The 21937-nt window shown below is 42.5% G+C and overlaps 2 protein-coding genes across 11 annotated transcripts in view; both read right to left on the minus strand.

Moving 5' to 3' along the window:
• The window catches only part of cdk5rap2 (CDK5 regulatory subunit associated protein 2), a 29913-nt gene that overhangs the window by 716 nt on the left and 7260 nt on the right, over window positions 1–21937 (minus strand). For 2 of the 10 annotated variants that reach the window (XM_053447729.1, XM_053447736.1), the window contains exons 8-50: window positions 21742–21889; window positions 21516–21569; window positions 18787–18903; window positions 18561–18680; window positions 18389–18481; window positions 18008–18226; window positions 17714–17884; window positions 17468–17578; window positions 17252–17389; window positions 16950–17129; window positions 16640–16834; window positions 16356–16547; window positions 16044–16155; window positions 15806–15945; window positions 15286–15402; window positions 15017–15160; window positions 14784–14896; window positions 14530–14669; window positions 12767–12907; window positions 12544–12653; window positions 12247–12384; window positions 11667–11747; window positions 11341–11522; window positions 10927–11257; window positions 9306–10845; window positions 9021–9122; window positions 8457–8605; window positions 7455–7861; window positions 7084–7316; window positions 6702–6753; window positions 4924–5087; window positions 3798–4142; window positions 3510–3635; window positions 3253–3369; window positions 2902–3091; window positions 2168–2289; window positions 1691–1906; window positions 1510–1593; window positions 1163–1419; window positions 850–999; window positions 634–775; window positions 426–472; window positions 267–321 (exon numbers count right to left, since the gene is read on the minus strand). In XM_053447729.1, coding sequence (XP_053303704.1) covers window positions 267–321; window positions 426–472; window positions 634–775; window positions 850–999; window positions 1163–1419; window positions 1510–1593; window positions 1691–1906; window positions 2168–2289; window positions 2902–3091; window positions 3253–3369; window positions 3510–3635; window positions 3798–4142; window positions 4924–5087; window positions 6702–6753; window positions 7084–7316; window positions 7455–7861; window positions 8457–8605; window positions 9021–9122; window positions 9306–10845; window positions 10927–11257; window positions 11341–11522; window positions 11667–11747; window positions 12247–12384; window positions 12544–12653; window positions 12767–12907; window positions 14530–14669; window positions 14784–14896; window positions 15017–15160; window positions 15286–15402; window positions 15806–15945; window positions 16044–16155; window positions 16356–16547; window positions 16640–16834; window positions 16950–17129; window positions 17252–17389; window positions 17468–17578; window positions 17714–17884; window positions 18008–18226; window positions 18389–18481; window positions 18561–18680; window positions 18787–18903; window positions 21516–21569; window positions 21742–21889 — 7985 coding nt within the window. The remainder of the gene's footprint in view (window positions 1–266; window positions 322–425; window positions 473–633; window positions 776–849; window positions 1000–1162; window positions 1420–1509; window positions 1594–1690; window positions 1907–2167; window positions 2290–2901; window positions 3092–3252; window positions 3370–3509; window positions 3636–3797; window positions 4143–4923; window positions 5088–6701; window positions 6754–7083; window positions 7317–7454; window positions 7862–8456; window positions 8606–9020; window positions 9123–9305; window positions 10846–10926; window positions 11258–11340; window positions 11523–11666; window positions 11748–12246; window positions 12385–12543; window positions 12654–12766; window positions 12908–14529; window positions 14670–14783; window positions 14897–15016; window positions 15161–15285; window positions 15403–15805; window positions 15946–16043; window positions 16156–16355; window positions 16548–16639; window positions 16835–16949; window positions 17130–17251; window positions 17390–17467; window positions 17579–17713; window positions 17885–18007; window positions 18227–18388; window positions 18482–18560; window positions 18681–18786; window positions 18904–21515; window positions 21570–21741; window positions 21890–21937) is intronic. The other 8 variants (XM_053447733.1, XM_053447735.1, XM_053447734.1 and 5 more) reach the window with 8 other exon arrangements.
• On the minus strand, window positions 18910–21509 carry LOC128462358 (uncharacterized). Its single transcript, XM_053447741.1, has one exon. It carries the CDS (start codon window positions 20063–20065, stop codon window positions 18959–18961), a length of 1107 nt encoding a protein of 368 aa, XP_053303716.1. The 5' UTR covers window positions 20066–21509; the 3' UTR covers window positions 18910–18958.

Genomic DNA, 21937 nt, shown 5'->3' on the forward strand with positions numbered 1-21937 from the left:
CTGGCAAGAACCTCTTCAGGCTGATTGATTAACATTGTAGTTTTATATATGATATCTGCTTAAAAATGAAAGAGTAGTGTCTAAGCACATGTCCCTAAATGTTGAACTACTCCTTTAAAGATGCTTCAACCAAGTAGAATTATCTCATCATGCATCATAAGCACATTCTGATAAATATCAAGTTTGAGTCCAAAAGACGTTCATGTGTTTACTTCATGCACCATGCGTCAGATCACTGTCACAGCCTGAAGCTCGACCGCACTAACCTTCGTCTGGGCCTCCAGACAGGCCCTTCAGGCCAGACAGGGTACAGTAATTTGTCTATCATTATTTCACATAGAGAACAAGAAGGAAAAGAAGAGTGATTCACTGCTGAGAAAGAGTTTGACATTTACACTGGTTTTTGGTTATCTGGATAAACTCACCTCTAGGTTTCCCCTGGCTTTCTTCAACACTCCATGAGTTAGAGACACTGCACAGGGAGACAAACATATGTTCATTTGTTTTAATGCTTTACTTTACTATGACGTTGAGATAATATTTCTGATTAATGACATTTTCAATTTGTTTTTTCCCCCTTCTTAAAGATATTCAGTTCTAGTATGTTGTCAACATGAATCTAGATAATCCTACGCTGATCGATGATGACCCTCTCCATTCCCTCTTTGAGCTGGTTGGTGCTGCGGAGGCGCTTCACGGCTCCACTCAGCATCCGCTCCTGCTGCGACAGCCGGCTTTTCAGTCGGGCTATTTCGTTTTTCAGCAGCTCGTCCTGCTGACGGAGAAAGACAGTCTGTAGATACTGAACTTGTTAGGCCACATGCTTAAATAAGTGTGTGCATGTTTTACCTGCTGGTTGTTGCCGCTGTCCCCTGCTGTGTTCCCAGCTGGCAGAGAGACTCTCCACAGCAGTTTGAGCAGCCGACTGGCCTCCTCCAACACATGCTGAATGGTATTCGTGCTGCTGGTCAAACCCTTCAGATGCTGCTGTTCCATCACCTTTGAAGAACACAATGCCATGAAATATGTTCACAATGTGTTCAGAAGATTTTCTCCTAAATGTCCATTTATTTACTTACTATTTAAATCTCATTACAACCTCTTATTCTCATTATTATTATTAATCAGCAAAACACAAACTAACATGACATTTTCTCAGCACCTTGTTGTCAGAGCTCTGCTGCCTGACTGTGTGCAGACACTCCTGCAGTTGTGAGTCCATGCTGCGCGACAGCTTACGACCGTCTGAGATCTGCTTCCGCAGGGCGTTGTAGTCCTCAATCAGACCTAAGACGTGGCGGCCGTTGCGATTGGCCCACATCCTGTGACCCGGCACCAGACGGGACAGAGCGCAAGAGTCACCAGAGCTGCTGCTGAAGGAGCCGCCGTCCACCTCTGAACGAGAACGACGCTTCTCATCTGAAAACATTTAAGCATGTCCAAGTGTTTTAATATATGACATAGGTTTGTATTTAGTTGTATGAATAACCATGACAGCAGTTTTCTTACCCTGGACATTGGTACGTTCGTTGTAAGACTGAAATGAGTGATGGAGATCACCGCCTTCACGACCTGGTGACCTGCCCCCTTCATCTAAGACAAATGGAAAACCAACAGTGACGTGACCTGAGGATTCCTTTGTGCATGTGTCACATGTGATGAGCATGTTCGGTCTGAGCCTTGTGTTTACCTGGAGAAGACAGCAGGTAGTTGATGTTGATGGTCTCTGAGCGGTTGGGTCCTCGGAGCAGCTGCTCCTCCAGTCTCTGCCTCAGAGCCGTGTTGGTCTGGATGCTCCTCTCCAGCTGCAGCCTCAGGTGTCGGATCTCCGTCAGCAGCTCGCTCAGGTCCACAGAGCCGGAGGACGGGACAGGAAGTGGCTCCTGGTTTGTCTCACTGGATTCTGCTGAGAGGGGCAATGAAGGAAATAGTTTGTCATAAACAGAAAACAGAATGGATGACATATCTCTCAAGCTCCAATGTGTTAAATGCAAAGCAGTTGTAGATAGAAATAGTTTGGCAACAAAGCCAAGGAGAATACTAACTTAATCTATGTAAAATTTAGATTATTTGTAATTGTTGCTAAGTGACAGACAATTCGAATTTAAGCTTAATAAGATTTCAATTGGCACCTTGTTAAGACAACACAGCAAAAAACAGGCAGTACCGTTGTGTTTATGATTATCAGTCTCGATCTTTTCATAAACTTGCAGCTCCACTCGCAGTGACTGGAGGAGATGCTGGCAGTCAGACAGCTGCTGCCTCTGGAGCTTCACCTCACACTGCAACCTGCAAACACAAAACAAAGATAGATTTCAAATCCAGTGAGTTTAAAATGACAGATCACACATTATGAATTAATAATGAAATACATAAAAAAGACATATAGTGTATATGTGTACGACTTTTTTTAAGTCTTACTATACTACGGTGTTATATGCCGAACAATATTATGACATACTACTTACATACTATGACATTTTGTGGTTGATTGAAAATCACAAGGGGTTTTTCGTGTTTCCAACAAAGAGCCTTGTGTTGTGTATTATATTCTACACTTGTTCAGAGTGACAAGATAAGGAAAGCGAGAGGAAAAGCGATCTGACAGTAAACTAGACTCCGGGTTTCGAGTGACAGTCTCACCCAACTGTGTCCGTAGAACCTGGGGCAAGGGGTCACCTACTATCATATTGTGTTGGAGCCTTCAAATGATGCACTATCATGTTTCTGAGTTGTACTAACAGTGTATAATGGTGATAGTAACAAGTCTTTAGAATGGCTATTAACAGTCATGGGCAGTTTCAGGTTGCAAAGAGAAGAGCACTAATGATATGATAACGAAGACATTTACATATGTGTGCTCATGATGCTCTGATGTAATGTGTGTGTGTGTGTGTGTACCTATGCAGCTCTTCTTTGCTGTAGTGCAGTGAATCCTGCAGCTCTGAGTTTTCTTGGCTAATGTGCTCCAGCCTCTCCTGAAGTCGGTTATTTTCCTGCTTCAGTGCCTCAGACTCCTTCCTGCTCTGCTCCAGTTTGGCCGTCCGTCTGGCCAGAGACTCGCGTAGCTTCTCGTTCTCCCTCTGCTTGTCTGGAGGAAATTAAAGTATATGCAGGTTAGTGCTAAGCACCGTTAGTGATGAACATGGCACTGCCCAGAATGAACTGGTGTTTGGACAAATATTTTCTCTTTACCTCTGACTGAAAAAGGTGTGTGTGCCAAATATACTTTTTAGAAAATGTGTGTTTTACCTCGAGACCCCTGGTTGAGCTCTTCCTTCAGGGCTTGATTTTGTCCCCTGAGAAATCGCACTTCATTAGCCAGATGCCCCTGCTCCTCATTGCCATGGATGAAGATGTTGGTGGCTGCTAAGTCAAGTGTACACACACTCATCAGTCACCAAATATAGAGCATGAGTACAGTGCATGAAATAAAATACATAGTATTTTCATGTTTGTGCAAAATAACAATGACAGAGGAAGGACGGTCTTGGGTTGGAGGTGTGTACCTGGGTCCTTCTCCACCTCGGCTAGTCTCCTCTCCAGCTGTTCCCTGAGACGGTCGTTGGTGCAGATGCTCTCCTCCAGACGTTGTCGCAGAGCTCGAATCTCCTGCAGATGTTCTGCCAGCAGGTCTGAGAGACACAAGTGCACAAAAATCATTAGGAAGTGAAAGGGAAAGTGAAAGGACTTAAAGAATTGCATTTGGATTAGAAAAGGGGGATTTACATAAAACAGATAGAAAACAATAGTCAAAATTTAAGCAGCAGAAGCAGAGATATCCTGAAGATGTTTACCTGAATTCATCGTGCTGTGCTGCTTGTGAGAAGTCTTTGAGGCAGTGTCTCTGTCGACTTTATGAGCTTCTGTGTGAGGCCCTGACCCCTGCCTGTCCTGGCCCTGATCCTGTTTCTGATGGAACGGGCTGTTTTGGGAAATGATAGATCGATGCAGGTCCAGTTCAGTGCGCAGGGTGGCGTTGAGCTCCTCTTTGCCTCTCAGCTGCTCCTGCAGTCGCCCGTTCTCCCTCTGCAGGCCCTGCAGTCTGCTGGCAGCGCCCCTGTTACTGGACAATCCTTCCACCTGGGCTCCACCTACAGGTGGGACAGCTGCTCCCATCCAATCAGAAGAGTGTCGCTGGCCTGAATGTGTACAGGGAAATAAAAACAAGTAGATTAACAAAGAAAAAAATAGAAGAACTCATTAATTTATCTTTTTTTTTTATCTAAAAAGCCTTTTTTACACCATCTTTTTGTGAAAGTCCTTATCGTCCCTTCCTCACTCAATATTAATACGCACCACTAATACGTGATCATGCTTTAGAGAGTTGAAATTGATAAAGAACAAAGTAATACACAGGCTTCATTGCAACACAATGAGCACTGCAGCATCGGGAACCAAAGAGGTGAGTGTTTACAACTACAGCGTTGTAGTATTGTTAAATGTTAGTTGGGGTCGACTGGCCCCTGGGCAGGGACAGCTCACATATCTACATCCTTCACTATCTCTTTTACAGAGGGAAACTCAATTTAAAGCTGAACCCGATAGTTGCCACTGAATAATGCAACTTCAAGAGGAGCAGGATTGAAACTGGACACCTGCTTTGCCCTTGTTCAGCCTGCTTTGTGCTGTGGTACGCCTCACTGCAACAGAAAGGATTTGACTGGAAAATAAGTGCCTTCCCAGGCTGTGGACAAGGTAATCCCTATCACATACCATTGAGGCTAGAAAACTGGGAAAAGTAGGCATTTTGAATCAAGCAAACCAGTCTAGTAGAGACTATATCTGGCAATGCCCAGCATCTCTGACACTTAAAACAATAATTGGCCTGGCTTTCACACCCACTGACAAATAAATTCCATTATTAAGACTATATATATATATATATATATATATATAGGTGTTGCATCTGGAAATGCTCACTTGGAGATCGACTGCCACCTTGTGGGCTATGGCAGTAGGAAGAGGTCCTGTCAGAGTGGTACAGGTCAGAGTGAGAGCTGTGGTGGCTGCTGGGACTTTGGCTTCTGAACTGGCTCTGAAGGGCCTGGATGAGACGGTTTTTCTCCTGCAGCTCTTTAGCCAACCTGGGAGGGGAGAGAAGTGGAAACATTATGAGTCATCATGTTAAAACCAGTTGAGATGAGTCAGTCTTTAAGAACATGCAACAGCTGGATGTTTTCCATTACATCAGCTCGTTCGAGGAACCACCCAAAAAAAGATAAAACTGAAAGACTGAAGAAGCCCAAAACAAGTTTCAAACCAGAAGACTTGCAACTTTCAGAGGAAACACACAGCTGAGAAAATATGAAAGAAGAGATCACAGCAAACGCCACGCTGTGTTTCTGGATGAAACCCACTCACAGGTCCAGCTGCTCCCTGGTGCTTTCAGCCAGGCTGAGGTTTTGTTGGACGAGGAAGCTGATACCCTGCTGCAGCAGCTCTCTATCGCCCTCTAGCTCCAAACGCAGGTGATCTAACTCCAGCTGGATTCTAGCTGGGCTGTCAGGAGGATCTCTCATGTCCTCATAGGACAGCAGTGAATGTGATCCCTGCTGAAGCTCCTCAAGACTGTCAACAACAGTACTGTGGATGAGTGTATGTAACTAGGAGCCATATTAATTTCCTCCACCAAGGAGATTATGTTGCTTCTCCTGTCAAATGGTTTGTTTGATTTTCAACAGGATTACGAGAAAACCTACTGAATAGATGTTCACAAAACGTGGTGGGTGGATGGGATATAGACCAAGAAAAAACGCATCACATTTTGGCATGGATCTTGACAATCCATGATCCATTTATTTAGCTTTTTTGACATTTTCTCAGATTTTCCACAGAATAATTCATGGATCCTAATGAAAAAAAAACTGGCATTTTAAGGGACTTACAGCTGTGAGTGTGCGCAATTTGGTGAAGAAATGGTGTAGATCTGGATCCACCAAATTTGCTGTACACATGGTTTCATTAGGGAAAAAGCAGATCCATGGTAATCTACATCTTACAAGTTCTTATTTTGGTGTTTCATACAAAGCTTGAAAATTCCTTCGCTTGACATGTGTTGTGTGTGTTCTTAGTTGATGTCCTAAAAGACCGGTGACCCAGTTTGCGGCAATGTGACCCTAATGTTTTGGTTGACACACAGACAAAATTAGGTCAACAGCAGGACGCCATTTAAAACCAACATCACATGCGCCACCCAGGGTCATAAGGCAATTCAATTGACTGGGTGGAGGTGGAGAGGGAGGGGGTCTGTAATAGGGTCACGAGACAAACATAACCAAATTAGCTCAGCAAATGACACTCAAATCCCAGACAGCAACATTTGCCTGTAAAGCTCACTGATCAACACATCTCATACTTAACTGAAACAAAAGGTGAAGTTTAAAGACGACAACTGGGAGTTTGAGACATGGCTGTGTACTGGGCTTTATTTTGAACAGAGCCTGTTACCCCCTGTGGCTTCTGGCTCTTGCTCTCTGTCAGTAAGCATACGAATATTTGCCAAACTGTTCAACTAGTTCAAGTAGTATGTTCAAGAAAAGTTAAACTTACCCAAACATCCTAAACCTATCTTTACAAGGATAGGAATATATAAATATTATCAGAAAATTGTTTTGTACCATAAGTTAGCTAATTTAATAAAATTAAATGAATTATGGTGTCATCAATAAGGAAATACAATATTAGAGTTTGAGACGTACCTGCGAGACAGTTCCAGAGCCGCCACATCCTCATTATCCAGATGAGACTCTCCTAGCAGACGGAGGAAAAGATGCTGTCAAAGAGCTGTCTGTAAAAATCAGTTACGAATGACTGCACTTTTGTCTCCCTCTGTCTCCGCTTTCTCTTTGTTAAACCATAATAGGTCTGTATTTATACAACTCTAATTCCTTTCCTGCTTTGTGTTTGCTAAATATTGAGTTTAGGTTATTTATTATCCATTTGTTTGAGATTCCAACATCATTCTGATTATGCGTGTGTTGGCTGGATTTTTCTGTGTTTTGGCAAAATAGTGCATCATGAATAACTTTGATAAAATAATTAACTGTGCTTCTGATGAGGGACCATCCCAGCAGCAGCTACCTTTGTCCAGTCGTCCCTCCAGCCTGTCCAGAAGATTCAGGCTCTTGTCCAGTTGCTCTTTGACCACCTCCCCCATGTAGAAGTCCACTTTGCTAGCCTGCAGCAGCTCCTTGAAGGCATTGCTCAGCTCCTCCAGCTGTCGGCGCTGCAGGGCTCCCAGTCCCCGGCTCTCCTTGATCTGGTGCCTCAGTTGTGACAGCTCCCTGGCTTGTGACTGCACCAGGGAGTCCAGTCTGTGGAGAAGACAGAATGAGGACAGGCAAGAGAGCAACACCAAAGGCGACAAAATGAGTCAAGATTTAGTTTTACAAAGTGACAGTGCAGTCTTTACTCAGTGTAATATTAGAAATGCAGTGTAAAAGAGTGCTGACCGGGCTGGCGATGCAGAGCGGCTGCGGGTCTGTGGCAGCTGTTCGGTTATGCTTTTGTTCAGTGTCCTCTCTCCTTCCTGGTCCACATTCAGATGGCTGGTTTTATCCTTCATCGCCTGGTTCTCTCCCTCCTTTTTCTCCCTTTGCTGCACAGTGCTGTAGCTACTATCCTGGCAACGCTCCTCTCTCCGTGTCCCTTCTTGATCCCTGATGACAGCGGAGTGGTCAGAGGCGTTGGCAATACGGTCACTGGAGAGGGAGCTCCTTCGCAGAAGGTTTTGCATTTGGAGGTTGAGTTTGGTCTGGTTTTCCAGCTGGACCTTCAGCTCTCTCACTTGTCCCTGAAGCTGGATAGGATTTTCAGAAACACCGTACTCATCATAGATCTGAAGGCTTTTCAGACTGACCTGAAAACACATAGGAGAAGGTTAAATAATTCAATCGTTTCACACAATTGTACGATTTAAAGAGTGACTTACAGTCTTTAAATGAAATTGGTATTGGTTAATTGTAGATTAACAATCCATTAAGCACTATACAAATGAGTTACTATTGCTACATCTGCCACACATTACAATCTCACAGCAAACAAATGTAGTATAGTAGTATAGTAATACACTTACATATTTGGTTTCTGTAGTTTATTAAAAACTCATCAAAACTATTATATGCTATATAAAAATGTAAATTATAGGAACTATTTTTTTTGTGACTGATGTGTTCCTTGGCCTTAGTAATGCTCAATACTTTAATATGATAGTTAGCTGGATATGCTAATGATATCAGTGTGCGTTCAAGGAATCAAATGCACTGTTTATTCATTTCTTACACTTTTGCATATTATTTTTGGTTTGGAAAGGCTGAAAACAGAGACGTGACCTTATAAAATGTCTACACCTATATATACACACTATGGCCTCCTGCACATCACTCAACTTATAGAGAAACACAAAATTTGACAGACCTGCTAAGCCTAGTTATAGATAAAAAAAAGTTGAATACCTTGGCTGAGCTGAGAGCTGGGGAACTTGGATACGGCGTGCTGGAGGTTGAGTCCAGGTTTTCAGTGGAGGAGAAGGTGGCCTGTTCGTGCTTCAGCAGGGAAGGCAGGCTAGAGGCACTACAGCTCGGGTTCACGCCAACCTCTAGATCTGGCAACAAAAGGGAAACACGGAACCAGTCAAATAAGGAACAAAAAAAAAAAATGAAATTGTGGGAAACAAGTTGAAAGTGCCATGTGTAAATAAAATCACGTGTGAAGCAGACAATAAATCAAAGTGAGAGGTTAATGAGTGCTGGAAAGGCATTCCCAAACTTCAGAGTGAAAACATGCAAGAATTTGTAGAATATTAACAGCCCATTCAAAGGAAGAGTACCAAGAAATACCAGGTTAAAACCAGTAGAGAGACTGTGTGGTAATGAGACCCAACAGAAAACTCTTGTCAAGGTAAAAGACAATATCTTTCAGTTGCCTTTGTTCACTCCTCATGCAGACATAACAAGAGAATTTGAGATTAGTGTCCACTCAGCAGACAGACATGCAGAGTCTGTCTAGAGGCCGTCTACCTGTGCTACTGCTCTCCTCCCTATCGTTCTCACTCTTGCCACTGGTTTCGTAACCCAGGTCTTGCAAATCCACCTGCACGCCCTTGTCATCCTGCTCCAGAGCTGGCATTAGAAGCAATATATATTGGGTTAGGAAGAAATCATTCAATGTGTACAGACTCTCGTCTCTCTCCTTTACTGTGTTCCTGAACAATATGCTTTCATGAAAGTGTTTAACTTTACATGTATATGTATATGTATATATATGTATTATTATTAGAAGCATCTCTGCATTTGTTAACCCACCTTTCCGTGCAGTTTGAGGGGAGGTTGTCTCGGTAAGAGCGGTGGCTAGTTTCTCCTCCAGGCTTTTACATGCTTTCTTCTTCTCTCTCAGTGCCTTGTGGAGAGACTCTAGCTGGGCCTGAACATTTGGTGGTAATCCCTTTCCATCCTGCACTGTCCTGTGGGACTCGCTCTCCTCTCTATGGCCTTTCTCTTCTTTTAAGGAAGTCTTCATTTCCAAAATCCTGTGAGAGAGATCAGTGAAGACCTTAGAGAGGAGACAGAGATTTTGATGGAGGTCTCTGGTAAGTTGTCCCTTTGTTCCAGCTGCAGCGGTAGAACAGTTGCTGCTGGATTTGGTTGTTTTTATCTGGGTGGATTCTCCCAGTTCTTCCCTCTCTTGCAGGGCTCTCTGAAGTTTGCTTAAATTCATCTGCAGGTCAGAGCTGATCTGTGATGATCTAGCAGAAGTCAAGGAGCCAGGATTTGTACAGTGTTCTGCTAGAGAGGCAATGGCACACTCAGTTGCACTAAGGCAGTTCATCACAGCTTTTGTCAAATCCTGAGTTAAACTAGTGTCACCAGAACTTCCCATTGCCCCATCGTGTTCCTCTGAGCCCTTCTGTGCTACTATCTGCCTTGAACGTTTACTATCCTGGCTAGCACTGTTACTGTTGTAGCCCTGTTTTGCGGCAGCGTCTGCATCCCTCAGTTTTTCCCGCAGCTCTGCATTGAGCCTGTTCTGCTCCCAAAGTGCCTCCTGCAAAGAGTCTGTGTGTCGTTGCATCTCCTGCATTGAGGAATTAGTGCCTCCAGAAACACCTCTTGGGCTGTCTCTGTTTGAGGATGCTTTTACTTGCTGTAGCGCGCCATCTATCTGTAAACAAAGATCCCTGATTTCTGGATTCTTCTCCTGGCTGTTGGAGCAGGTGATGGCTTTCTCTGCCATGTTCACAAGCTCAATAAGCTGGTTGTTAAGCTCCTCCTTGTCCTGTAGGGCTTTCTGCAGCTCCATGCATCGACTGTGGAGGGCAGCATCTGAACCCACAGAACCAGAACCTCCTCCCAAACTGGTGTGTGACCCAAATCCTCCCTGGTTGTCCATACTGCAGGCAGTCAGGTAAGCAATAGTTGATTCTGCAGCCTGTAGGGCCTCAACATACTGGTGATTAAGCTGCTCCTTTTCCTGAAGCTGGGTGTGGAGCTCTTCCCAATCAGCAAGCTGCTCACTGAGCTTGTTGATCAGGGCTTCTTTCTCCTGACACTCCTGGTGGAGGAGCTCCAGCTGAGTGAAAAGCACAGAGTCAGCCTGGGTGTTGTCCAACCCTGCTGGACCACTGCTATTCTGTGCAGTGGTAGTGCTTTGCTGTGGAGATATTGAGAAGTCCGTGTCTGCGTGCAATTGTTGATCAGACCCAAACACATCATCTGAATGAGGCTTGGGAAGTGCGTCAGTTCTCAGGTGCTCAGGTCTAGGAGACTGCCTGCTGCTGCTGCTGCTGCTACTGCCAGTCTCCACTCTGAGTCTCACGGGAACAGGAAGGCGAGATTTGAGACCAGCCTACAAATGAAGCAACCATTAAAAATTACTTAAAACAGACAAAAACATGGTGTGTCTTTCTATTACTATTGCAGTACTTACCCCATGCCTCGTGACATCCTGCTTTCCACTCTCGATGTGTGGCTGGCCTGGTCCTTTAATTTTTGGCCTTTCAACCCCCCCGGCACTGTTGACAACTACCTCTGTTGTGACAGGAGCCTCTCCATCTGGCACTTCATGGGAGTTCTTCTCTCCCTTTTCATTTGACACCTCGACGAGCAGTGTTTCCATACTCTGCCTCAATTCAGCCTGTCCATCACTGCTGTTCCCTGAGGCATCCATGCTCTCTTTTTCTTTACACTCTGCAGATTTTTGTTCCTTCAGTAGACCCCGCAGCGCCACATTTTCTGATGTCAGTCTGAGCAGCTTCTCTCTGCAATAATGGACATCTGATCAGTTTACTGAACCTTACAGTGGAAATAAGAAGGATCTGGATTGTTAGAGAAAACAAACTACCTAAGGTGTGAGACTGATGTAGCCCCACAATCAGTCAGCAGGGATTTTAGTAACATTACATCTCCTTTCTTCTGTTCTCTCTCTCCAGTGTCCAAAGTGTTGTTGCCAGACTGAGGATGTTCTCTACTCTGGCCAAGGCCACTGTCCACACTCACATTACCAAATTGTTTTCCAGACACCATCTAAAAATGAAAAATTTTAGAAACATGTAGTTTAGAAATATGATCTTAGGTCACAGGAAAAGGGAAAACCCCAGAATATTTACACTTAGCTTTAGTGGAAATAGTTCAAAATCTCTTTATATTAAATGATTGTGTGTTTCATACCTGTCCTAGTTTGATGTCTGTCTGGCTCTCTTTGTCATTACCAGGGTGATGCTTCCTGTCACTGTGCGTCTTCTTTAGCTGCTAGAGTAATGGGATGGGAGGCGAGTATGACACACATGGCTTGGTAAAAGAAAAACTTAATGAGGGAACAGAATCCATAAAACACTGCACAGCAACAGCAGAATGGCATGACGTGTCTAATGTGGCATGGCGAAGAGAGACCATTTTATGGGACAGAGATAAAAAACACAAAACAGGGACTCGTTAGGAAAGGTGAAGGAGAGAAAAAGAGGGTCTATTTTCTACTAAAGACAAGACACAAGTGTTAGAGAAACCACAGATATAATTCCACAAAGTAAAGATACATTAGTAACAGAGGTCAAGGTGTAGGTTCAAAGGTTAGAAAGGAGCTAATAAAGATGGATGTTAGACAATGACTAAAGTATTTTCTAAATGTGGAAATACTGTAGAAAGACATTGCTGATTAATGAAAAAAAAGTGACTGTTATTGTTAGATTTAGGAAATAAACTTTGAAGTCTCAACTCTCTAAATTTGCAGCCATCATTTCTGGCTTCTAACCTGATTCCAGGGGCTGACCACGTCTGTTCCCCCCTTGTTGGAGGCATCATGCTCTGACTTCTCCAACAGAGACAGTTGGCTGTGCAAGTCGTGGTTTACAGTCTGTAGTCTGCTTACACAATCCTGCAGGTCCACCACCTAAAACACAGAAGCATTATTTTTTTATCCACTTGCATGAGTGTCTTCCTACAGCTTTGATGACAGACCAGGCCAATTTGTTAAAGCTTTAGATACTATTAATAACTTTTAAGAGACTATTTTTTTCTAAAATTCTTGGAGTTTAAAAAAGGAATTTACCTTCTGCTTTAACTCTTGTGGAGAGAGTTGACACAAGCTGTCATCCTGCCCCTCCCCCACACATATACTCATGTAGGAAGTGTGATCGCCAATGAAACTCAAAGTGTCGCCTGAAGCATAGAAAAAATGATTATGGTCAGAGTTAGACTTGTCTGCTAAATCTCAAAAGTTATTTCAGGACAAGCTGTTATGTAAAGTCCAGTGTATTTTTTTGTTGTCGTACCACCATCATTGGCCCCACCGACCCCTCCTCCCCGGTTCTGGATTGCTCCTAAGCGAGCCTGCAGAGAGGCATTCCAGCGCTGTGCGTCTTCGAGCTGATGTCTCATGCTCTCGACTTCTTTAGGATCAGTGAGGTCCATGCCTGAACAGATACACAGAGGATTACATGCAACCATGTCTTGGGGTGACAAGACAGTAAATTTCTCTGAAGGTAACAATATTACAGTGCAGTAAAGTTATTTAATGTGTCAATAAATCTGAATGGTTTAGCTTTAAGTTAACAATTATTTACATGCTGTACCATCTTCAGCTAAAACTTTTTTAGACTTTGTATTGCAAATACTTTCACCATGATAATAAACAACAGATATCAAAAGATGAGCGAGTCAGCAAAAATCTTAGATACGAATAAAGTTCTGTGTCTAATCACTGATTAAGTTAATATGCATTTTGGATAAAACAGTTTTTGATCAATTTTGACATGGATATTAAATGCGTAAAAAATTCACAAATATTTGCATTATTTAAATTGTGAATGCTTGTAGTCAAATTTTATGAGTCAAAACGCTGCAGAGCATAAAGACATTTTTAGCATCTGCAGCCACATAGAAACATTAAAAAAAAATCTAAGAAATTCTTGTTTTTGTGTCTCCATATGGCATGCACACACACATGCAGAAATTATATTAAAAAATTCTGATTTTAAAACAAAAACAAGAAAGGTGGAAAAATATTCAGTCCTAATTACTTTAGCTACATCTATTTTGCATATTCAGTGTAAATGTGGCACATGGGCCTGTTACTTACAGCTGACCTATTTATACACCTGGCTCTTTTTAGACAGGGGCGGGGTATGAGCATGCCATGCACACAAATGCATGTGTGACGCAGTTGGCTTAGACGACTACCTCAGCATAGGGTGACGCTTTTCATTAGTCTTTAGACTGCGTCCTGATGTGACACTACATTTAAAGCACTAATTTAATTAAATAGAGAGAGAGGAGCAAGAGAAAGAAATAGAAATAGAAAGAGATAAAAAGATAGATAGATACTTTATCGATCTGTAGGGTAATTTAACTATGCGGTGTCATACTAGAATAATGTTGCGATTTGTTTGTAAGGATCAATTTCAGTTGAGCTACACTATAGTGGGATACGATAGAATCATTTTATATCAGTATAAAAACCTTTAATAAAGTGCAAAGTTCTTATATAATGAAATGCTTATGCCATTGAATCCTGTCGTGTGACAGATGGTTGGATGGATTTGGTCATTAATCAGAGTGGTGAAAGCTGATGCATTCAACAGACAAATGTTTTAATGGAGAAGTGAAAACAAGCAGACAGGATGTTAATAGCGAGAGACAGAGAGAAAAGAGGCCAGCAGCAGCCTTTATTCACAGACAAAATGGGAGACAGAGTGAGGCTTTTACATTTGAAGAGCGACAGAGAAAACAGCAGAGACATGCAGATGATAATGTGATGATGTAAAAACAGTAACAGAAAGAGAACAAAGAAGACGAGTGAAGGGACCAGGTGCTCATGCAGAATGAAGTGACAGAGGACAGGATGTATTTTTTGAGTAAACACACTGGACAATGAAGAAAGGCGTATTTGTGTATGTATCCCATTGGATTTATAGATATATGTTTTGGATATATCTACGTGATTTAGTGTTAATCATAAGCTTTCTTTTTATTATGTTTCTTTTCTTTTGTTTTCACTCCCCATTGTCATCTAGCACCCAGTGTGTTTGCACTGCACCTTCTCCGAGTTTGGCTCTGTGTATCTCTCTCTCCAAGTCATCCTTGAGTTCCTCATTAGTTTTGATGCTCTCCTCCAGCTGCTGCCTGAGGAGCTGCACTGCAGTCAGTTCCAGCTGCAGAGCGTGGAAACGCTGGGCACTGCAAAACACATAAACATTAATAACACCAATAAAATGTACCTACTCAACATAATGTTTTTATTTTCACTCATTTGTTGAAATGATGTTTAGTTACTGTGACCATTATCCTCACCTGTCCTGCTCTTTTACAGTCCTGACCAAGCTGGAGTAGAGCTGTTGTTCAGCTCTCAGGGCTTTGTTCAGCGCATCATGTTCCTGTTGCATGGCTATAAGGTTGGGCAAAGCCTTAAGGGAGACAGAAAATAAAAACAGAGATGGGCTAATGTTAAATCATTAAAATATTTGGATTTGTATTTATTATATTTATTTGTTTTTTACAAATTTTGTTTCATGTTTTTAGTTTACCTCTTGCTGGCTGTTTCCGCCGATCAAAGTTCTCTCTCTTTGTGGGAGTCCAGGGAATGATCTCTCCACGCCAGAGCCAATAATCTGATTATGAATATGATCACCCCGACTGTCCCCCCTCTGCCCGAGGCGCTGGTGAAGAACCTTCTCAAAGAAAAAACAAAACACGAGAAGAATGTCAAAGACCTCAAGGAGTTCAAATACTGCTTATCCAAAGTTGATAGATCATTCACTGAGAGAGGTGGATTCTGTGAATGGGGGATCCTTACATTGATAATCTCATCCTTGGTCTTCAGAGTGGAAGTCAGCGAGTCAATATTAGCAGTCTGACCTTCACTGCGACCCTCCAGCTCAGACAGTAAAGACTGTAGCTCTGCCAATGAGATCTGGATAAAAACGTAATGAAGGGGATTAAATTAAGACATTTGTTTGGAACAATGTTTATAACCATCTAGGGATGTTCCCGCAGCTAAAAAAATCCTAGAGGAAATCGTGATGATGTTAGCATTTTAAATAGATGTTTTTACTGTATGCCACTGTTCTGTTTTATAATGTTAAGTCTTTTCTTTTTATGCATTACTTGACGGCTACATAGCCACTATTGTTTTTTTGTATGTTTATATATTTTTATAAAGGGATTTTTTTTAAATAAATTAAATTTATTGTTTCGTTTTGTTTTCGTTGGTATCGAATTGGGTACCGAATTGGGTATCGAGAATCAGGACTTTTCATGGCATCTCTATCAACTACCATATTTTTGGAATAGTGACATCCCTATAACCAACTGACCTTCAGTTCATTCTCCCTCTTTAGGGCTTTGTTCAGTGCCTCAGTTTGCTGTGCTAGCTCCGTCTTCAGGATGACGATGGTCTTCTTGGAGAATGGAACGTTTTCCACGTTATCCTCAACGTTCCTTCTATACAGCTCAGCTTCAGTGGAGGCAAAAAAAGAATCAAATGTAGAATAGACAAGTACAATATCTTAACAATATCCAGTGGACATCTTAAATAAGGACTTATGTCCTTACCATCTCTCTCTTCCAACTTCTCTTGCATGATTTTGATAGTTTGTCTGAGCTCCAACACACGATCCGGCTCTGCCTGAAACTGGTCTCTCTCCTGACCATGCTGCAGAAGTTTCTGCAAAATTACAAAGGTATAAAAGTTTGCTCACTCAACCATGAATATAAATTCTCTGCAGAAATCTAACCAGATAGAGGCCACAATGTGATTTGAAATCATAATGGAGGAAAGGAGTATGTGGTATTCCTATTGGGAGTTTTTATTTATTTTCCTTGTTAGGCAGACGAGTGACACCGTTATATCCCGGAGGAACTTACATTGATGAGGCTTTCTTTTTCAGCAAGCAGTGCTCGGAGGTTTGCAGTCTCTAAACAATCCTCCTGGGCTCTTACAGAGCTTTGCTTGTCAGCAGTGGCAAGCTCCTGCTGCCTGTCGGAAAGCTGCCGCTTCAGCTGCTGAATGTCTTGGGTACGCTCCGACAACATGCGGTTGTAGTGTTCAGCTGACTCCTGCTCAGACAAAAAAAACAGAACAAATTGCTGTGCATATTATGTAAATAGATTTCCCCCAAATCAATCACTATGATGCTTTAAATGTTAACCTTGAGAAGTTGGTCTTTGCTGCTGATTGTAGCCAACAGACCTTCCACGGCGCTCTCATTGTCTGCAACCAGCCTTTCCCTGGCTTTAACAGCCTCTGCCAACATAACCTCTGTGACTTTTAACCTCTGGCCCATCTGTTCAGCAAGGTCATGTGCATTAGTTTGTGACTGGCTTAGCATGGATTTGGCCATTTCCTACAAACAAGAAGACAGATTTAGAAGAAGAAAAAGAAATGGCCTTACAGACACGCCTGAGGATAATCAATCAGGTCAAGTCACATCTGAGGGTGCGACATATTTGTCAACTTACCTCCATGTCCTTTGTCTTGCCCTCCAGGGAGAGCTGTAGCTGGATGATGATGGAGTCCTTCTCCCTCAGTGACCTGTTCAGGTTATCTTCTACATCTTGCTTGGCTCTCTGAAGGTTCTTGAGTGTATTTACAAGATGCTGCAGCTCCACATCCTTCTCTTTAATCAGACTATCAAAACTCTAGAGGTAGAGAAATAGGTAGAGATGGATCAAAATAAAGTCTTTACTGATAACAAAGGCAAAAGGCCAATTTCTAGACTCTAGATATTGATTCTTGATCAAACATGGTGATATCTACACACATTGATTGTTTCCTCGTTGTGCGACAGTAAGTTATTTAGCCTGTCCAGATCTCTTTCCTTCTCCCTTAGAGACAGCTGCAGCTGGTGAATCTCATTGTCTTTCTCTTCAATGGCAGCAAACTTCTCATCCAGCGCTTGCTGAGAGAGCAAACAAGAGAATGTCAGAATCTAATTATAGTCACCATGGTGAGAAGATTACACAGAAGAAATTTTTACCTCCAGAGCCTTCTCCTTTTCTTTCAATCTTTGCCGCAGCTTGGAAAGCACATTGTCGTTTCCTCCTGGGCTTTTGCTTTGCTCAAAATCTCTGACCATATTTATGTACTCCTGATGAACACAAAGAAAAGAAGATCAAAAAAATGTACAGCATGTATTGGCAGATATTCCAATGGGAAAAAGATATGATTACAAACAAAAAGATTTATTATTTTGATTTGAAAATGTTAAATGTTTTAGTTGCACCTGCAGCTGCTGCTCCTTATCAGTCAGGGTGGATGTGAGCCGCTGGATGGTGACCTCATGGGCCTGCACTTTTCTATTGGTTTGATCTAGCAGCTCCTCGTACTGCTGCTCCAGAGCACTCTCCCTCTCCCCAATCTCACTGCTTAGCTTCTTCAGCTGATTGTTAAGATCCTGGAGGGGTAAAATAATAATACACACAAAAGGTGATATTTGTATGGGCATAGTTTGGTAATAAGAGGATTGAGAGTGCTTTATTGGGAATTTTCACTAGAGAATTACTGTCTTCCTGCTTACATTCAGGGATTTGTCTCCTTTCTTCTTATGCTGTTGCAGGTCCTCCAGTTCTACCTCCAGCTGGTCCTTTGCCTGCTGCAAGTCAGCCAGCTCTTGCTCCTTTCTGTCCAGGGCCCGCTGTAGCTTTTGTGCTTCAAGCACTTTGACATGGTGTTCACCCTGGAGTTGGGAGAGCTCTGTTTGTTTTGACATTAGTAGGTTTTGATGTTCCTCTGCTCCCTGGGGAAGATACACAAGAAATATTTATCTTTACAGATACTGCAATATTTTTACTTACCTCTCTACAATGAAGTGTATTAATACACAGAGCAAGGAGTTAGTATTAACATTTATATTATTATACATACGGTTGAGATCTCCATAAAAAGGTGCAGTACTTGCCTGGTATTTCTGTAGTTGAGCTTTATGTGCTGCTTCTCTAGCCTTGGATAGAGCGTCATCCCTGTCCTCAATCTCATGACACAGCTCCGCAATCTGTGCAATACAGAGACAGACAGATTTGTTACAGCATTGCATCATAAAGACAAACAGATATTTGTGATAAGAACCTTACCTCTTTTTCCTTTTCTCTGAGGACCAGAGTCAACCCCTGGATTGTTTTGTCTCGCTTCAGAGAATTTTTCTCCTCCAAGCTGAGTTCATTCTCTTTCTGCTCCAAGTTCCCTGACAGGGTCTGTTTATATAAAGATTATTATAATGGGTGTTATTAAAAAAACATATTAAAAAAATATTTGGCAATTTTTGAAATATTCTTTATGTATTTGGTCCTCTCTATATACCTTGTACTGAGTTTGGATTTCATCCAGTGTTTTTGTAAGGTTCTGGTTGGTGCTTTTTGTCTGTGTGAGCTCTTCAGTCAGGTGTTTATTGACAGACTCCAATCGGCTAACCTCACTCTTCTCAGCAAATCCAGGCAGCACACAAACACAGGAAAGAGACAGTGAATTAATTCTAGCTAAGTAAGCAACAAAGCTGCTGCCTGTCAAAGCTCATTACCAGAGCTACAGTGGTTAGCCAAGCTGGAAATATACAAAAAACTACCTCCACTCTGACAGAGGTATATTCATCATCAAATTCTTCTGTAAGATCATGAAGAGACTTCAATTCTGCTTCTCTGTGTCTGCGCATTGCTCCAGGTCTGGGTTGGCCAGTACTTAGTCTCTTCAGGACCGGGATGTGGCTTCCTGCAGGGGCAGTGACCGGTTGCTTGGAAATGCAGCGTAAAAGCTGGATCAAGTCAGAGATCAAAGATGGTTGATTTGAGGATCTCCGGAGCAGTGCTCTGTCCTGGACTTTTCCTCCTGGGTCACCATGCCTGGCAGCAAACACCTTGGCCTCTGCGAGTTTCAGTTTGAGTGGAGATTCTGCAGAAGTGTCTGAGGAAAATTCTCGATTCAAGGACTGCAGGGATGTGGAGAGTTCTTTGAATCCATATCTGGGTAGTATGCCTTTACGTTGGACCAGGTCAAAGTACATACTCTTTGAACGTTGGCGTGTTCCTCTGAGACCAAAGCTTTTCATAGATCCATCAAGCCCTGGCCCTGACCCAAGCCTGCTGCTCTTGAGGCCTGAGCGCCCTGAGACTGTTCCTCTACTAACAATTCTGTCCAGACTCACACACCTTCTCATGCAATTCCCCAAGTGACCACGCCCAATCTCACCAAGATGTTGTCCTTCATCAGGACTGCCCACCCCAAAGGATCTGGGTGGAGATTTCAAGTGAGTTCTCTCCCCAACACTCTTGTCCAAGCTTGGGTTGTTTTTGTTGTAGATGTGGACGATGCACTGGCTCATGTGTTCTTTCTCCACATGCAGCTTCTGGATCTGACTGTTGTGGTCCTCCTGCAGCTGGGTGATGTTAACATCCCACTGTACCACCTTCTCCAGCTGGAAAACACATTTCCCACAGAGGAACTCGCCACGACCATCGCGAGTCACCTCCCAGCCCAGGACATGGGACAAGATCACTTGTAGTTTCCTCTGTGCTGATGAGCTGAAGATCCAGCGACACTGGTTGCCTGCCAGACGGGCACCACATATACGACATCGGTCCTTCATGGCACCTTCCGTTCCAGCTCTCTTAAAACAAATTAAAGCCTCTCACTGAGATGCAAACTGTCTAGTGACCAAATGGTCGTTAGCCTGCCAGCCATGGAAGAGCCATCTATCATTTCCTCTCGCTGCATCTGCGAGAGAAGTGCAGAGTACAGAGCACTATAAGCCCTAAGCCTTTAATAATCCCTGCTCCCGCCTCTATTCCACTCTCCCCAACGCATTCAATCAAATCAAATCCTCCAGGGCCGCTGCAGTGATCTGTGTCATGGTCAGTGAAAGACCATCTCCTTAAACCTTTTCCGAAATGCCTTTAGTATCTGGTAGTTTGTTGGTTCCATACAGATGTCTGTCTAAGGGACCGGTAGAGATAGCAACATTAGGTCATCCCATATAGAGACCACCTGCCTGGCAGTACATCTAAAAATCTGCTTTCAGATTAGAGTAGGTGTTTTCTGGCAACCACTGCCGTCATACCTTCCATTACACCTCTGTCACTGATAGGCCAATTGGAAGTAGTAGCATGTCCCAGGTTTAGTGGTAGATATATTTTGTCCTGTATTCAAAATCATTTGCAATACTTGCCGCACATTCTTTTGTTTATTCCTTTTTGACAAACACTAAAAGGTTGCACTATTGTATTTTCTTTAATGGGGAAGGCCGGCCATAAATAACCCTCAGAAGAACCATCTCCAGACAGCACGGTAATCCAGTCTTAACACTGTGACCCGAGCCCAGACGCCAAGGCCTAATGAAGAACCATGGACACTGACCAACTAAAAGCTTTCCACTCTAAACATCAACAGCGCATTGCTTTGACTAGCCTGCATGGTGTTTTAATTGCCATTTTCGACCAGCCCTGCCAAATTTCTAAAGCTTTCTAAATCGATAAACTAAGTTATTCATAAATTTAACATCAATGATGCAATAAAATACTTATATCAACCAAATGAACTGAGCTCATCTTCAGGATGTGTGTCATAAAATTCCGCCGCCAAACCGTATAGCAAGAATGAAGAATACCAAGACAGAGATAAAATAAAAGTTTAAAAATACACCATTGCAGGTTTAATAAGCCATTTAAGGATCATGGGATGCCGAGAGATACTCTACAAACCAATCCAATCAATCCCAATGTCTGGCAAACAGGTTATGATCAAGCAGCACCAGTACTGGAAACAGCAGCTATTACGTGAATTTAAGAGACAATTCTGGCTACATCTAAATCCCTCCTATCCAATGTTATAATCATGCTCAAAGGGTCCTACTGTGAAACAAATGTTAGAAAACTGATTAAAGCCCAAATGAAAACCCCAAGAAAGTGGGACCTCACTGATTCATGGAGCAAAAATCTCTCATTGGGAAAGACTTTGGTAACAAAGCCAAATATCTAAGAAAAATGGACTGGTGGAAAGGACACTCAGATTTAAGGAGGAAATATCCAAACATCACCAACCTGGTGGTCAGGTAGTCCTTTGTCCTCCTTGTTATGTAGCTCGTCCCTCAGTGCCTGTAAAAAAAACAGTTAAAGGTCAAACAGATGTCTTCTCAGATTTGAACTACTGCTCAATCTAAGTTTCAGTTGTTTACTGGCTGAGACTTAGAATTTTTTTTAGGTCTATCATATCAAAGATTTGACATCATTACAGAGGAAACTTGCAAAATTAAATAAAGACACATACCTCCAGTTCCTGGTCTTTCTTGGCAATGAGCTCAGACAACTGTTTAAGATGATCAGATGATGGTTTCTCCATCTGTTGTTCCGAACTTTTCTTATGATTGATCCAAGCTTCTTGGTTCTTTACAGTCATCTTGAGTTGCTCAATAATGCTGTTGTGAAGAAAAACAAAACAATAAATAAGTATTCGTGTTAAGAAA

The sequence above is a fragment of the Pleuronectes platessa genome, chromosome 19 (assembly GCF_947347685.1).
Source record: "Pleuronectes platessa chromosome 19, fPlePla1.1, whole genome shotgun sequence".
NCBI lineage: Eukaryota > Metazoa > Chordata > Actinopteri > Pleuronectiformes > Pleuronectidae > Pleuronectes > Pleuronectes platessa.

Coding starts and splice junctions, on each gene's coding strand:
- LOC128462358 (XM_053447741.1), bottom strand. CDS start 20,065: ATGAAGGACCGATGTCGTATATGTGGTGCCCGTCTGGCAGGCAACCAG.